Raw genomic sequence first — 16,728 nt, 5'->3', positions numbered from 1 at the left:
GGGGGGCAGTAAGGGGTGACCAGGCCAGCAGGGAGGGGGCAGTTGGGGGCAACCTGACTGGCAGCAGGGGGCAGTTAGGGGAGACCAGGCTGACAGGAGGGGCAGTTAGGGTGATCAGGCTGGCACGCAGAGGCAGTGAGGGACGATCAGGCTGGCAGAGGGGGGCAGTTAGGGGCAACCAGGCAGGCAGGCAGGTGAGCAATTAGGAGCCAATGGTCCAGGATTGTGAGAGGGATGTCCTGGATTAGAGAGGGTGCAGGCTGGGCTGAGGGGGACCACCCCCCCGTGCACGAATTTCGTGCACCAGGCCTCTAGTATGTTAATAATCTAATAGATTGGTTGCCTCCCACGCAAGCCCAGACCAGGGCTGGGATCGAACCTGAAACCCAAGTATGTGCCCTTGAGCAGGAATCAAACCCGAAACCCTTTGGTGTGCAGCCCAACACTCTAACCACTAAACACCACTAGCCAGGGCCAATCTTGACTTTTTAAAAAATATATATTTTTATTGATTTCAGAGAGGAAGGGAGAGGGAGAGACAGAAACATCAATGATGAGAGAGAATCATTGATCAGCTGCCTCCTGCATGCCCCACACTCCCCACATTCCTGCAACTGGGGCATGTGCCCTGACTGGGAATTGAACCATGACTTCCTGGATCATAGGTCAGCACTCAATCACTGAGCCACACTGGCAAGGCTGATCTTGACTTTTAACCAAATATTACCACATACCTCCTACAACATTCCTAATCATGTATCTGGTCAAATGTTGGCATTGAAAAAAATTCATGTAACAGCAATATGCTTTAAATGGAATAATGTTGAAAGAAATTTAAAAAAAACAAAACAAAATATTTACAATAGGAAAATTATTGGTCTTCTGGGTATAACCCTTTAATAAACCAGCACAAACAAAAATAATACCTTTAAGTATTTGACATTCTAAAATATTCATTAATTTACTTATACCTGTAAATCAGGAGTGGGGAACCTTATTTCTGCTAAGGGCCATCTGGATATTTATATTATCATTCACAGGCCATACAAAATTATCAACTTAAAAATTAGCCTGCTATATTTGGTCAAATATTTAATTAACTCATCCCTATTCCTTGGCAGGGCCAGATCAAATTATTTTGCGGGCCTTAAATGGCCCACAGGCTGGATGTTCTCCACCACTGCTGTAAATAAATTAAGCCGACTAGAAGTAAGAATAATTAAAATGTATCATGGGTCTTTAAAACATAGTAACTTTGCCCTGGAAGTGATTCTGAGGTCCTCACCCAGTAGGGTGATAACAATTTCTGCCATCTAGAATAAATACCATGTTACCAGCTATAGTTCTTACAATAAAGACCAAAATAGTGAGGAGACCATGGTTGTACCCATTAGGCACCCTGTAATATATAGCAGCATTCTAAACCACACTTTAAAAAAATCTTATAAACATCATTATCCTTAAAGAATTATTAATGTTGATATTTATATTATTAAAATTTAAAAAGCATATTTAAAGCTTTAAAATATAGCAAAAAAAGAATATTCTGTAAAACTGTATACTGTAAAACTACTTAAGTTTATGCATTGTATTCATACTTGGTTTTCTCTTGCCATTGTAGCCAGATCATCTTGTAATCTTCTATTTTCCTTACAAGATATTTCTTTAGATCTTCCTACATCATCGAGTTCTTTGTTAGTTGCATCAAGCTGGCGCAGGAGGCTGTTTATCTCACGGTCCCGATTAGTTAGAGTTTCCTTTAGTTGGCTGTTACACGAGTGATGTAAAAATAAAAACTAAGCTTTTTTAATAATTTAGTTCATTTAAAAGAAAACTGTTTTACTCTGAATTAAGTATATTAAGAATACAAGAAATTATAAATACTGCATTAAGATACTGATTAATTAGGTAAAGGAGACATTTTAGCTCTCTACCAATCATTATGAGCAATTGAAGTCATAAAATAAATTATTATTCTAAAAGTCAAGTAAAAACAGAAGACTTTCAAGTATTAGGAAAGTCATTTGGTAAGTAATAAAATAATAACAGATTCTATTGGCAAATATTTATTTAATGGTTAAGTTCCCACTATTATCTATAATAATAAAAGCATATTATGCTAATTAGACTGGACAGCTGGACAACCTTCCGGACAAAGCCGGGACTGCGAGGGCCAAGGCAAGCCGCTGTGGCTGTGAGGGCCAAGCCCCTTGCATGAATTTCATGCACTGGGCCTACAGTATAATATAAAAGGGTACACAGAATATACATAATTAGTGACTTTTGTCTTGAAGTAAAGAGACTACACATAAAATATAAAATTTTGTTCAAGATAGGTTTAGACTTAGAATAAATTCAAGACTGGCTACTACTAAAGTAATCTATATTTTAATAATTAGGGCCTGCATAGGGTAGTTATAATAAAAACAAAGAGCAAGTAGCATGTAAAAAAATAGTAAGACATAGTGCTTAGATGTGGATGATAAAAGATGGCAGCAAGTTAAAGATAACATAACATTTTCATGCAAGAGACTGAGAAAATAATGCTGCTGTCATTGGCAAAAATAGAAAAATGGAAATGTAACTATTGACAGATGCTACTTAAATAGAGCTGCATTCACCGAAAATTTCTAAAGAAGATGGATGCCATTACACTGATTACTTACTTCAGAGAAGATTCATACTCTGAGAACGTTATCTTCATCTGAGCAATAGCTTTTTCCTAGAGAAATTACAAAAATATATAAGATTCTAAACAATTTATATAGAAATGTCTTTAGTTGAATTTATACAATTTATCACATTTACTCAGTTCAAATCCAATTATATAACTTACTAGAGGCCCGGTGCACGAATTCGTGCGCGGGTGGGGGGGGCCGATCAGAGGCGGGGCCGGCCGGGGGAGAGGGGCCACAGGCGGTTGGCCGGCTGGCCCCACCCCTGGTCAAACTCCTGGTCGAACTACCAGTCGAGGGGACAATTTGCATATTAGTCTTTTATTATATAGGTGCTATAAATGAAAGCTCTACGTCCCAACTGTATTTCAAGTATTGGCATGCTTCTATTCACACTAAGAACTTAAATTGTTTCCTTGAGTTTGCTGTAATCACATCTGATAAAATTACATTCTAGAAATAGAAATTCTGAAGATTCAACTTACTGAGATAAAATGAAATTTAAACATATTAGAAGATATGGCCTGGGTCTTAACTTATACATGGGCGATAAGAACTGCATACTTGAAACAGAGAATGAAATAATCTTTTCTGTTCAGATACTGGATAATAATATTTAACAAGCACATACTTTATTAGCAAGGTTTTCTTGCAAGTTTGCAATCTGTTCTGTCTTCTCATCTACAGTCTCCTGAAGGAAATCTTTTTCTTTATCAATAACACCAATGGTCTTTTTCATGACATGAGCCTCTTGATCCTGTGAAGTCATCTTAAGGTGTAGTTTACCTATAAATGAAATGTTTGTTAGCCAAAGCAAATTAGGATTAGCAAAAACAAAATTTAAAAACAATTACCTATATTTTCCTCCAGCATTTTAATTTGTGCTTCGGCTGATTCAAGTTCACCTCTTTGGATGGAAAGTCGGTGCTCATAATCATCAAGTGACTGCTGTAGCTGCTCATTTACTATCCTAAAGAATCAGTGGACAAAAACAAATGGTATTCTTTATCTCTGGTAGAAATAATTTTTAAAAGGTGAGAGATCTCAAAAAATATTTTTCTTATTTTTAAAAATTTCTTTTATTTCTTAAAGCTCTTCCAGTATAATCAATGGCATTATATATTATTTCTCGCCATCCACCATTCTCCAAAATGGTTCATCTTCCTAAAAATAATACAGTATAAAAATCAAGTTAATGTGTACTCTTTTCTAGAGGCTTCCCGGTAGTTTTAACTCATCTCAGTTTCCTAATATCAACCCTCCTCCTCTTAAAATCTATTTCCAATAGTGGAGGCAAAAAGAAAGTCCTGTTTTTACAGAATGGCCTGGCACTTCAAAGGATTACTCATGTGAGTCCTGACCATCCAGTCCAGTGAGCTTTTAATTATGCTTCCTTTTCTGACTTTTTTTGGCAGGTAATCAATTGGAGGTCATAGTAAACTGGGAAAGTAGGCATTTATTGTAGTGCAATAAGGATTTAAGACTAAAGATTGGTTTCAGGGAGCAAAATAAAGGATGTACAGAGGAAGTAAAGACAATTTCAGAGTAATCTCGTCCTGATTTAGTAAGATTATTTGTCAGAAGTAACAAGAACTTGCTGTCATGTGATAGAGACTTTAGAATGCTTTTAGCCCTGGCCTACCAGTTCTTAACCCTGACATGCTGGAAAGACAAAACTCCCACCTCAGGCTATTTATTGGGAATTCCCACAGGTTCCTTTTAGGGTTTGCCTGAGGATATGACAGGGAAGAAGATACCAAGTGTAGCTTAGCTTAGAACTGCCTAATGGGGAGGAGGTCTGGATTCTGAAACCACTAGTAAGATAGAACAGCTCCTTGAAAATGAAGTTTTACTGGCCATACTGAGGTGTTCTGAAAGACGAAAGACATGACACATTCTTCTAATGGCAAGTGAATGATGACCCAGAGGAAGGAGAAAAGTCAAGTTGAGGATGACTTCTTTAGAACTGTACAACCAAACAGAACCCAGTAAGAAAGATTCTATGGTCAAGAAATTTTATTCCATAAAATTATCTGAGTCCAGATGACTGCACTATATTCAATCTGTTCTTAAAGCTACAGCTATTGCTCTGAGGGATATAACCACAGGACGTATTCATTGTATTGATACTTTTATATATTAGCTCACTTATTCCTAGAACAGTTCCAAAATTAAAGCTATTGTCCCCATTTTATAGAAAAATAATAACTTGTCCAAGGTGACAAGAAAAGATGTAAATCCAGGCTAGTCTAACTTGATATCAGTGGTTTTTCTACTACATCAACATTGCCTTCTATAAGAATACAGGGAGACCAACATCTTATGTGGAAGGGAAAATGTCTACCAATAAGTTATACAGAGTCCTTTTAAAAACAGAATGGCCCACAGAATTCCAAGTAGTTGGCTGTGCTTGAAATTCTAAGTAGAAATGTAAAGACCTCTTTACATCTTAGTTTATTAGCAGAGTTAATTCCTAATGAAAGTCAGGTTAATAAAGTAACATCTTGATTGGTTATACAGGAAGTCCTTGGTGAGTCCTAAATATAGCTTTGTCTTTCATATTCTAGTGTAGACAGGGAAGGGGACAACAGAAATTCTATACCAGATCTGGACGTAACTTTTCTAAAAGAAGTATTGCTGCTAAGATAAAAGTCTTCATGCACAGCCGAAGTGGCTAGAGCGTCAACCTGAGGACCGAAGGATTCGATTCCAGTCAAGGGCACGTAACTCGGTTGCAGGATCCTCCCCAGCCCAGGCCCAGGCCCTGGTTGGGGTGCATGCAGGAGGCAACCAATCAATGTGTTTCTCTCACATCGATATTTCTCTGTCTTTCCCTCTCTCTTCCATTCTCTAAAAATCAATGGAAAAATATCCTCAGGTGAGGATTAAAAAAAATGAATAAAAATTTTAAAAGGTCTTCTTAATGAAAGAACTGAGGTATAGTATAAAGTTCATTGTGAAGAATAGCTGAATGACTATCATATTATTTGTTTATCATGGTGTCTGGAAAGGAAATTTTGAGAACTAAGTTATTAGTAAAACAATCAATTTCTTAGCTTTGAAAGTGCTATAAACACAGCAAAGGGAAGTGATGACTTCCCACCAGAAAGTAAATCAATAAAACTTCACTTATAATCAAAGTTCTAGCTCTCTACTACCCATGTGGCTGTATAGGCCCATCTCTCTGAGCCTCAACTTCCTCAGTTATATTATACTAGAGGCCTGGTGCACGAAATTCATGCACAGGTAGGGTCCCAAGGCCTGGCTGGCGATCAGGGCCGATGTGTGGGGCGACTGGTGGGGCAATCGAGAGGGCACCCACTGGTACCCGCCTTGGCTGGCCTGGCACCGCCCATCCACTGGCCCCGCCCTCCACCGCCAGTCGCCTCCCTCTGCAGGGTGACTGGCAGGACGATTGGGGAGCCCCTGCTGGCACCTGCCTTGGCTGGCCTGGTGCTGCCTGCTTGCCGACCCCGCCACCCGCCCAGTCGGGGCCTGCGGGCTGGGGGCAGCTCCTACTTTGAGTGTCTGCCCTCTGGTGGTCAGTGCGCGTCATAGTGACCGGTCGTTCCACCATTCCGTCAATTTGCATATTAGCCTTTTATTATATTGGATTACACTAGAGGCCTGGTGCATAAAATTCATGCCCTGGGGGGGGGGGTTCCTTAGCCTGGCATGCACCCTCTCACAGTCCAAGAGCCCTCGGGGGATGTCCACCTGCCACGGAGGCAAAAGAGGCTCCTGCCAACGCTGCTGTGCTTGCCAGCCATAAGCCAGGCTTCTGGCTGAGCAGTGCTCCCTCTGTGGGAGCACACTGACCACAGCTGCTGCGTTGAGCGTCTGTCCCCTGGTGGTCAGTGCACATCATAGCAACCAGTCATTCCACCGTTCAGTCGACTTGCATATTAGCCTTTTATTATATAGGAGGTATTCATGCTTTCATTTTAGAGGGCAAAGTAATTACTTCCCTTCATAATGAACAGCATCTTAAAGGGTCCTTTATTCATAAAAAGTGCTCAAGTTCTAATATGGAGCTGAAGTTCCATCTAAGGGTAGGCTGGAATTTTAACGGCCTATTAGAAGAAAAAGAGACTGATATGGTTTACCTGTTTTATTAAATTTTTTTTTAATGTATACGGCATAATGTCACAGGAAGGTCATAGTATTCTGCCACCTGTGAGGAGTAAGCCCAAGTTGCTGTTGGATGTGTTAATCACAGAGGAGTCATTCTTCAGGCACTCTGCTCTCTCCACATCCAACCTGTTTTATTTTAGATGTCTCTAACAGTCTATGGTTATGGCCCACCACTTAACATTTTTGCTATAAGGCAATTTTGCTCTACCCAGGAAAGATGGTCTTAGCCCCTCAGGGGATGCTAGCCATCCTCTGGAGCTGGGGTCAGTAAACTTTTTTTTTATAAAAGGACAGAGTATTTTAAACAATGTGGGCCAGGTAGTCTCTGTTGCATGTACTCAATTCTACCTTTGTAGCACAAAAACAGCGATAGATAACATATAAGTGAAGGAGTGTGGTTGTGGTTCAATACAACTTACAGGCACTGAAATTTGAACTTCATATAATTTTTAGGTCACAAAATATTAATCTTGTATTGAGATCTTTTTCAATCATTTAAACATGTAAAAACCATTCCTGGCGCTTGGGTTTTAACAAAAATTGGTAGCAGGCCATAGCTTGCCAGCACCTGCTAAAATTCAAGGGAGAACACAGTCATTTGGTTATAAAATGGGATTTTGTATTATGTCCTCTGGTGCTGTACCAAGAAACCAAACCAAAGATCCTCTACTTGGACAATTTAAAACTATGCTTGATATAGTCCTGTTTGGTGAAAAGCAACTGGTGGCACTGAAACTTGGTGAGAAATGCCTGACTCAGGATTGAAAAGAAAAGATGGGTCCACCAAATGGATGGAAAGGAACCTGTGATTCCTCTGTCTAAGCATCAGCTTCTTAAATGTCTTCATGTCAAGAGAACTTGATGTGGTTAAAAGGGTAGCAAGATCTCTATTAACCACATTAAAAGTGGCATGAGGTTTGACTAGTGTGGCTTTGCTTCCGTAGAGTGCTTGGCATTACGGTTTGTATTGAGTTCAGCTTTGGATTTGGACCTGACGGCTTGAACTCATGGTTCTATCAATGTTTACTGATATGGAGAACGGGACTGACGTACTTTCCTCAGAAGCAAGATAAGTCAGATTTTTCTGTCAGAGCAAAACAAAGTTACGGAATCACCCCTAGATGAGGAAAGTAGCAGATTGAGCTCACCAGAGAAAAGGGGATTAGTATATCAAAGAAAACACCAAAGGAGCTGTAGGCCAGGGTAACCAAGAGAAGGCACTGAAAGCTCTGCGCTAAGTGCCTAAGACTGTGAAGGGCCTCCTGTGAGGAAAGAAAAGGAGATTGTGGCCATAGTCTGAAGCACAAAGCAAAATGGAGTAAATGCCAGATCCAGTCAGCTGCTGGACAAAAAGGGGGAAGGGTAGCCTAGTAGTTCTGCGTGACAAAAATATACCATGGTACTTGTACTTTGGATTTGAATATAGACATGAACCAGAAGAAGTGGGGGGTGGTCCATTCAAGTAGCTCTCCTTCATAGGATGTACAAAAAAGAGGGGAGGGGAGGGAAAAAGCAGCTTCTATTTTAGTTCTTTACCTAATGTCTAACTTACCAAGACTTGTAGTCAAATAGCAAAGAGCAAAAATTTAAGATGCCCTGTGATTTCCTTAATTAAACGGACACATCCAGCTCTTGGTCTTATTTCATTAAGTTTTGTTTGATAATCAGGAATTCCTTAGGAATATAATCTCAGGCCTTTTCCTAACTATCCTTTTGATTTTCAAATTCTGCTGTTTATTTTACTATAAAATTTTGCAATTCTCAGTGTTTGTATATTAGATCCATGTCTCTTTCGCTCATCATTTCTTTTTATCCTTCTGAGTTTTGAATTCTAGGTGAATTCCTTGAGTTTGTTTTCTACTCCACCAACTCAGTTTTCTGGTATTTCCATTCTGTTCACCAACACTTTGTTTTTATTTATCAATCTTTTTCTCTAATTGTCATTACTACAATCCTGTTGGATCTCAAGTTGTTACTACTTAATGACTGATTTACTTTCATATATGCAATGTCATGTTGATGTCTGAAAATCCTTTCCTGCTTCTTATTACAAATGTATTTAGAGAAATTATTTCCTCTGATATTTCAGAGTGATGCCTTTCTTCTGACTTGGTATCTTTTAACTTATTGCAAATCCCAGTCCAGAGAAAACCTATTTTCATTGACTGTTTATTTCCTTCAGCCATCTGCATTCCAAATGGACCAATGGCTAACCAACCCAATATCCTAAGGTAAATATTCTGCATTGCTGTATCTTTTTCTCATTTCCACACAAGTCATCCAATCCTGTTGATTTTATGTAAGAAATGTTTCCTAAACCTGGCCTCTGTTCTCTAAGTTCACTGCCACTATTTCAGTTCAGACACATGCTCTCTCATTTGCCATCAGTTTCTTAAGACTCCAAACTCATCTTTCCTATTTCTGCCAGAATTCATTTTTTAAAAAGGCATGCTACTCATGTCACCCCCTGGATTAAAATTTTCTTTTTGTTCTCTATGTTTATAAGATAAAATCCAGACACACTTGGTTATCATACCAACTTCATAACCTGAATCCAACCTATAGATTCAGCCTATTTTTTCATACTGACCTTACCATTTTTCAGACATATCACCATTTTAAACTCTGTATATAAATACTCTGATTTTATATTTCTTTGAAACAGGAAAGATAAGGACAGTGACATAGGTAGCAAAAAAATTCTGTAATTTTCAGCAATCCTATGCTATAGAGTACAAATGATCTTAAGGATCTGTTAGGGGAATTTTTGAAACATGTAGGTACAAAAAATTGCCTGCAATCATATCAACCTAAGAAAGTCTTTAAAAATACGGATACTCAAAATCTACTCAGATTTATTCGGTGAATAAGAACCTCCAGACTTTTTAAAAGTTCCGCAGGTGATTCTGCTGCAAGGCCAACTTTGGGTACTACTGCTCAAAGGCCTAGTCCAAAAATGCCACCACAACAAACCTCACACAGCCACCAACTTGTTCCCAGAGGTGAAATAACAAAGCATTCAACAAACTTACCTAAGTGAGTTCATCTCTGTTTTATGAAGAGATGAGTCACCAGCCACATGGCTAAGTTTTTGAGCTTGGAATTTTGCTTTGTTCTCTAATGATTCCATTGATTCTTTCATTATTAACATTTTAGACTTTAATTCACAGTTTTCATTTTCAAGCTATAATTTAAATTTTAAAAGTTAATACATACATGTCTTAATTTTATTTTCCTTAAGCATATTTTAATAACACTTCTGGAAGAAAACTAAGGGAAAATAGATTTATTTAAAAGTCCTTTAAAAATCATGTGTACACTTTAGATTCTACCTGTAAGAATAGGCATATACATTTATCTCTCCTTTTCAGTATCATTGAAATGAAAGAATGTATACCAAAAAAAAGCAAGAAAGGAAGAAAATGAAATATTCATGAAAACTATAAAAAGAGAAAGGGAAACAATTAGCAAAGCAAAAATTTTAAGAAATATCTAAAAACAAAACGAAACAAAACCAGCACGTGGGTAGGCCTGATTTGAAGAAAAATCATATCAGAAAATACTGTAACCCAAACACAAATGGGGAAGACATATGAAAAAACTGAAAAATTTTCCTGCAGGGCATAAAACATAACCTGATTTAATGTAAAGACATACATGTTTCTGAATGGAAATACAATACTGGAAATGTAATACAATTTCCTGAAATAACTATAAATTCAATGAAATTTTAACAAGAATCCTAACAGAACTGTTTTTAAAATAAGGGGGTGGGTGGCTTAAATTTCATTCTAAAATTCATTTAGGAAAAAAGGAATTTAAGAAAAAACAGCTTTCTCATGGCGCCTTGAAGGCAGTCGGCTACTTCAGAATGAAGCTGAACATCTCTTTCCCAGCCACTGGCTGCCAGAAACCCATTGAAGTAGATGATGAACGCAAACTTATGCCTTTTATGAGAAGGGCCATAGAAGTTGCTGCTGATGCTCTGGGTGAAGATGGAAGGGTTATGTGGTTCCAATCTGTGGTGGCTATGACAATCAAGGTTTCCCCATGAACCAGTGTGTCTTGATCCATGGCCAAGTACATCTGCTACTAAGGGGGAATTCCTGTTATAGACCAAGGAGGACTGGAGAAAGTGCAATTCTGTTCAGGTTGCATTGTGGATGCCAATTTCAGTATTCTCAACTTGGTCATTGTTAAAAAAGGGGAGATGCCCTAGCCAGTATGTCTCAGTGGATAAAGCGTCAGCCTGCGGACCTAGGGGTCCCAGGTTCAATTCCGGTCAAGGGCACGTACCTTGGTTGCAGACTCCTCCCCAGCCCGGACCTTGGTTGGGGTTCGTGCAGGAGACAACCAATCAATGTATTTCTCTCACATTGATGTTTCTCTGTTTTTCCCTCTCCCACTTTCCCTAAAAATCAGTGGAAAAATATCCTCAGGTGAGGATTAAAAGAAAAAGGGGGATGGAGGGAGACATTCCTGGTCTCACTGATACTACTGTGCCTTTTTGCCTGGGGTCCAAAAGAGCTAGCAAAATCCACAAACTTTTCAATCTCTCTAAAGAAGATATCCGTCAATATGTTGTGAGAAAACCCCTAAACAAAGAAGGTACGAAACCTAGGACCACAGTACCCAAGATTCAGTGTCCTTTTATTGCACGTGTACTGCAACAAGTTGGCATACTGCTCTGAAGAAGCAGCATACTGTGCTAAAAAAAATAAGGAAGATACCACAGAATATGCTAAACTTTAGGCTAAGAGAATGAAGGAGGCCAAAGAAAAACGCCAGAACAGATTGTCAAGAGATGTAGGTTGTCCTCTCTGAGAGCTTCTACCTCCAAGTTTGAGTTCATTCAACAGTGAGATTTTCTATGAGGAACAGATAAGTTCAGACATTAAAAAAACAAACCAGGAGAAATTGGGGTTGGGGAAGAATGCAAGTCGACTTGCTTTATGAGATGTCAAAATAAATTAGAAAGCTACTGTAATTAAAACAGTGTGGATTTCACATAGAAATTGACAAGGAAATACATGTACACAGATGTAAATTAGGAAAGGGAGAAAATAATAAAAACTTTAAAAATAGAGTTGGAACAGCCACTCATTGGAGGAAAAAACAGGTAGATTTCTATTTTATTTTATATACTGTACAAAAATAAATACAAAATAGAATAATGTACATATAAATTTCAAAACCAAGAAATATTAGTAATAAATATGTCTTCTGGTTAAAACTGTAAACTAACCACATTTTATCTCTCCTCCCTCTGGAAACAGTGCTAAAATGGCAATAAAAGAATAAGAAAGCTATCCTATATGCTCATCCTATATAATAAAAGGGCAATATGCAAATTGACACTAACGGCGGAACTACCAGGAACGACGGGTCACTATGAAGCACACTGACCACCAGGGGGCAGGAGCTCAACACAGGAGCTGCCCCCTGGTGGTCAGTGCACTTCCACAGAGGGTGCTCTGCTCAGCCACAAGGCTGCGTGCACAGCGGGGTGGAAGGAGCCTCTCCCACCTCCTCGGCAGTGCTAAGGATGTCCGACTGTGGCAGGTGGACATCACTCGAGGGTTCCCAGGCTGCCAGAAGGATGGCTGACTGCCAGCTTAGGCCCGCTCCCTCGGGGAGCGGGCCTAAGCCAACAGGTGGACATCCCCCGATGGGGTCGCGGACTTGAGAGGACGCCGGCCGGCTGAGCTGAGGTACCCTCCTGAGTGCACGAATTTTCATGCACCGGGCCTCTAGTAAGTGACTTCAACAACTTGTGGAAGACAAGAGTAGATTGAATAATGACTCAAAATGAAAGATACAATCTAAAGCAATTTCTGAATCTAAAAACTAATGACTTTTGGTGCCAGATAATTCTTTGTTGTGGGGTATGGGAAGGGTGTCCTCTGTATTATAGGATGCTTAGTAGCCTCCCTGGCCAATACCTACTAGATACAAGAAGCACCTGCTAATTATGACAACCCAAAATTCCCCAGATATTTGCCTCTTAGGAGCACCATTAATCTACAGGGACCACAACAGGAAATACCAATATGCAGCCTGATGATGTATCCAGAAGAAGCTCAGCTCGCTGAAGCACCAAGCATTAGGTTGGGGTCAGGAGAAGAATTAACAAGGAGACTGGCTGAAAGTCTATATACTGGGACTCTCACACCCAGATATCTCCCACCTCTTTCTAAAATGTTCTCTTGGAAATAAAGAAAGAAAAAATATATATATTAAAAAATCAATAGAAGGGGTTAGAAAATAAAGTAGAGGAAATCTACTACCTCTGAAGCCTTCATAACTGACAGAACAATTTCTACATCATGTTTTTCTTTAAAATTATTTGTGAATCTTGGCTCTTTGTTTCCATGCAAATTTTAAAATCTATTGTCAGTGTTCACACACACCACCTTCTTGAGATTTCAGACAGATCTACATTAACTTTATAGATCAATTTGGGGAGAATGTACATTCTTTTTATAAACATGAATATCTGTCACCTTTTTGTATAAACCTGATATATATCTCCACTTGTTTGTCTTCTTTAATGTCTTTCAATAAGGTTGCATAATGTTTTCTATAAAGAGCCTGGAAATTTATACACAAGTATATTGTATTATTTATCATGCCACTGGAATTCATTGCACATTCTAAATCCGAGGATTCCTATGTTTTATAATTCCTAGAAAATTATCAGCCATCATCTCTTCAACTACTGCCTCGCCTACATTCTATTATATTCTCCTAGAATTCTGACTAAACATATGTTATACCTTCTTACTTCATTCTCTTAAGACTTTAACTTATTTTATATTTTCTCTTAGTCTCTTTCCAGTGACTTCTAGTACTTATATTTTCCAGTTAATTAACTCTCACTTTCAGTTTCTACACAAGCTGGAGTCACAGGAACCCTTCTATTTGAATAATTAAAAAAAAAAGAAAAGACAAAATATATAAAACAATGATTTTCAAGACACTGAGCATCAGGCAACGATTGACAGTGACCGAGAGACAAGAAACAAATGAGATGAGCCCTCTGATTGCTCCAGCTTGTTGCCTGAATAATTTCCAAACTGTGGCACAGGAAAAGGAACCCAGGTGGAGTCTAGTGGTTCCCCTAAGTTCAAAAGACAGGACTGAGAGTCAAGGGAGGACAAGAAGATTAGAGTTTTCAGGGCAGATACTGGAGGAGAGCTGCATAGAGTGAGAGCTCTGGAGTTCTGCAAAGGGTGGCCCTTGAGTATTCAGCTGAGCAGAGCTCAGTATAGAGGATGCTATTCAAGGTCAGGGGAAGAACCATCAAAGAATGAGAAGCAACAATACTCAGGACTCATGCAGGGCCTGGAATAGTTCCTGTTCATATCACTCATTTGAAAACAACATAATTCATGGGGTAAAAGGAAGTGTACTCAGAAGGTTTTTGTCTCAGTAGTGAAACAAAATTAGTTCAATACTAAATGTACTCTGGTCCCACCCAATGAAGCTTAAATGCAAAAGTGAAAAGGATTAAACTACCTCCATCTGACTTAATTGTATCTCAGAACAAACCTCAAGAATATTTATAGTAATCCAGCAACCAAGAAGGTAAAATTCACAATGTCTGACATCCAATTTAAAGGTACTGAGCACGCACAGAAGCAGGAAACTACAAACCACGAGGAGAGAAAAAAAATAACTAATCCAAAGGAGAAAGAAATCAATCAAAGAATTAGTAGACAAATAAAAACAATGACAAAATGAAACACAGAGACAAAAAAGACCGTCAGAATACCAGTTTGTTCAAAATCCTATTTCTAAAGAGAGCAATAAGGAATGCAAATGAATTTTACTGTGTACTCTACATCCTTATATTAAATTTTTAACAAGGGCAAAACAACAAGCATAACTAACACTACTGCGTACTTACAATATGCCAGTGACTCTTTTAAATTCTTAATATGTATTAACTCATTTACTCTCCACAAATTAAGTACTAGCACTATTCCTATTTTACAAATAAAAAAATTGAGGGATGGAAAGTTTAAGTACTGCCTACAGGTAATAGGTGATAGAGAGGGATTTGGACCCAAATAGTCAGTCTTCGTAGTACAGAGTCTATCATTTTTATACAGCTGCTCTAGCATCATACTATTTTGTAATATCAAAAATATACAGTATATTAAAACTATAATTAACATAGTCATTCATACAACATAATATACCCCAAATCAAATTTGATGAATTACCTGGTGATTAACATATGTTAAATGTTCAATAGTTTTCTCTAATTCTGATTTTCCAAAAAGACTCATTTCCTGGAAACTCTGAAAGAGAATTTTATAAAAGATATTTATGCACATTAGATAATACAACAAAATTATGAAAGTAAGCAATGCAAGTCTCCAGTACTATTCTACTTGGTTTTTTTAAATAACAAAATGTTTTAGAAAGAAAATTATTAAACATGAAAAAAAAAACACGATGCTTTTGGTTGAAAAAAACAGCAACACTCTACCTCCATGTGTGATTGTAACAGAAGACACAGATTGGCATAAATTCATTTCTAAAAATTTATATAGATTGATTCATTAGCATAACCATAAAGGGAAAAAAGCCAGCAGGTTAAGTATATTCAGGAGTATGTCCTGAGAACAGAGTGTAAGGGAAATAAAAATGAGATCAGAGAGAGAAAGGAAACAGAATACTGCAGGACTATGCAAGCCACCAGAACGTGTCCAGCCCGTCTTGCTCAGTCCCGATCGCCCAGCAGCAAGCTAACCCACTGGTTGAAGTGTCTGCCCCCCTGGTGGTCAGTGAGCGGTTGAGCGGCCTTAGCATATCATTAGTGTATTACGCTTTGATTGGTTGAATGGCCGACCAGACGACCAAACACTTATCATATTAGGCTTTTATTATATAGGACTAGAGGCCCGGTGCACAAAAATTGGTGCACTCGGGAGGGTCCCTCAGCCCAGCCTGTGCCCTCTCGCAGTCTGGGACCCCTCGGGGAATGCCCACCTGCTGGCTTAGGCCCGCTCCCCGGGGGATTGGGCCTAAGCTGGCAGTCAGACATCCCTCTGGCAGCCCAGGAGCCCTTGGGGGATGTCCACTTGCCAGCAGGGAGCAGGCATAGCTTCAGTCGGACATCCTTAGCGCTGCTGAGGAGGCGGGAGAGGCTCCCACCACCACCGCTGTACTGGCAGCCATCAGCCTAGCTTGTGGCTGAGCAGAGCTCCCCCTGTGGGAGCACACTGACCACCAGGGGGCAGCTCCTGCATCGACTGTCTCCCCCCTGGTGGTCAGTGTGTGTCATAGTGACCAGTCATTCCCAGTCTATCTGCTGTTAGGGTCAATTTGCATATTACCCTTTTATTATATACTAGAGGCCTATTGCACAAAATTGTGCAGGGGGTGTCCCCTCAGCCTGACCTGCCCCTTGGGGGATGTCTGCCTGCCAGCTTAGGTCTGATCCCTCCCTCCCCGCTCCAGCAGTCAGATATTTCTCACAGTCCAGGACTCCTCGGGGGATGTCACCTGCTGGCTTAGGCCCACTCCCCGCGGGGATCGGGCCTAAGCTGGCAGTTGGACATCCCTCTCGCAGTCCGGGACCCCTCGCTCCTTACTGCCCTCCTACTCGCTGCTCCTTACTGCTTTGCTCGCTGCTCCTTCTTTGGTGCTGCCGCAGAGGTGGGAGAGGCTCCCGCCTCCACTGCTGCGCTTGCCAGCCATGAGCCCCACTTCTGGCCCTGTGGGAGCACACTGGCCACCAGGGGGCAACTCCTGCACTGAGCATCTGCCCCCTGGTGGTCAATGCACATCATAGCGACCAGTTGTTCTGGACGTTCTGCCTTATTGGCCACTTAGGCTTTTATTATATAGAAGGATAGAGGCCTAGTGCATGGGTGGGGGCCGGCTGATTTGCCCTGAAGGATGTCCT

General features: G+C 39.8%; 1 protein-coding gene across 4 annotated transcripts in view; it reads right to left on the bottom strand.

Annotated features, from left to right (window-relative positions):
* The window catches only part of CEP135 (centrosomal protein 135kDa), a 75,634-nt gene that overhangs the window by 23,045 nt on the left and 35,861 nt on the right, over positions 1-16,728 (bottom strand). For all 4 annotated transcript variants that reach the window (XM_005877170.2, XM_014548495.1, XM_014548494.1 and 1 more), the window contains 6 exons: positions 15,038-15,115; positions 9,842-9,993; positions 3,530-3,645; positions 3,307-3,461; positions 2,667-2,722; positions 1,599-1,767 (listed from right to left, as the gene is read on the bottom strand). In XM_005877170.2, coding sequence (XP_005877232.1) covers positions 1,599-1,767; positions 2,667-2,722; positions 3,307-3,461; positions 3,530-3,645; positions 9,842-9,993; positions 15,038-15,115 — 726 coding nt within the window. The remainder of the gene's footprint in view (positions 1-1,598; positions 1,768-2,666; positions 2,723-3,306; positions 3,462-3,529; positions 3,646-9,841; positions 9,994-15,037; positions 15,116-16,728) is intronic.

The sequence above is a fragment of the Myotis brandtii genome, unplaced genomic scaffold (genome assembly GCF_000412655.1).
Source record: "Myotis brandtii unplaced genomic scaffold, ASM41265v1 scaffold51, whole genome shotgun sequence".
Classification (NCBI taxonomy): Eukaryota; Metazoa; Chordata; class Mammalia; order Chiroptera; family Vespertilionidae; genus Myotis; species Myotis brandtii.
Note: the sequence above shows the minus strand (reverse complement) of the source record. Positions and strands in the feature narration are given on the sequence as shown.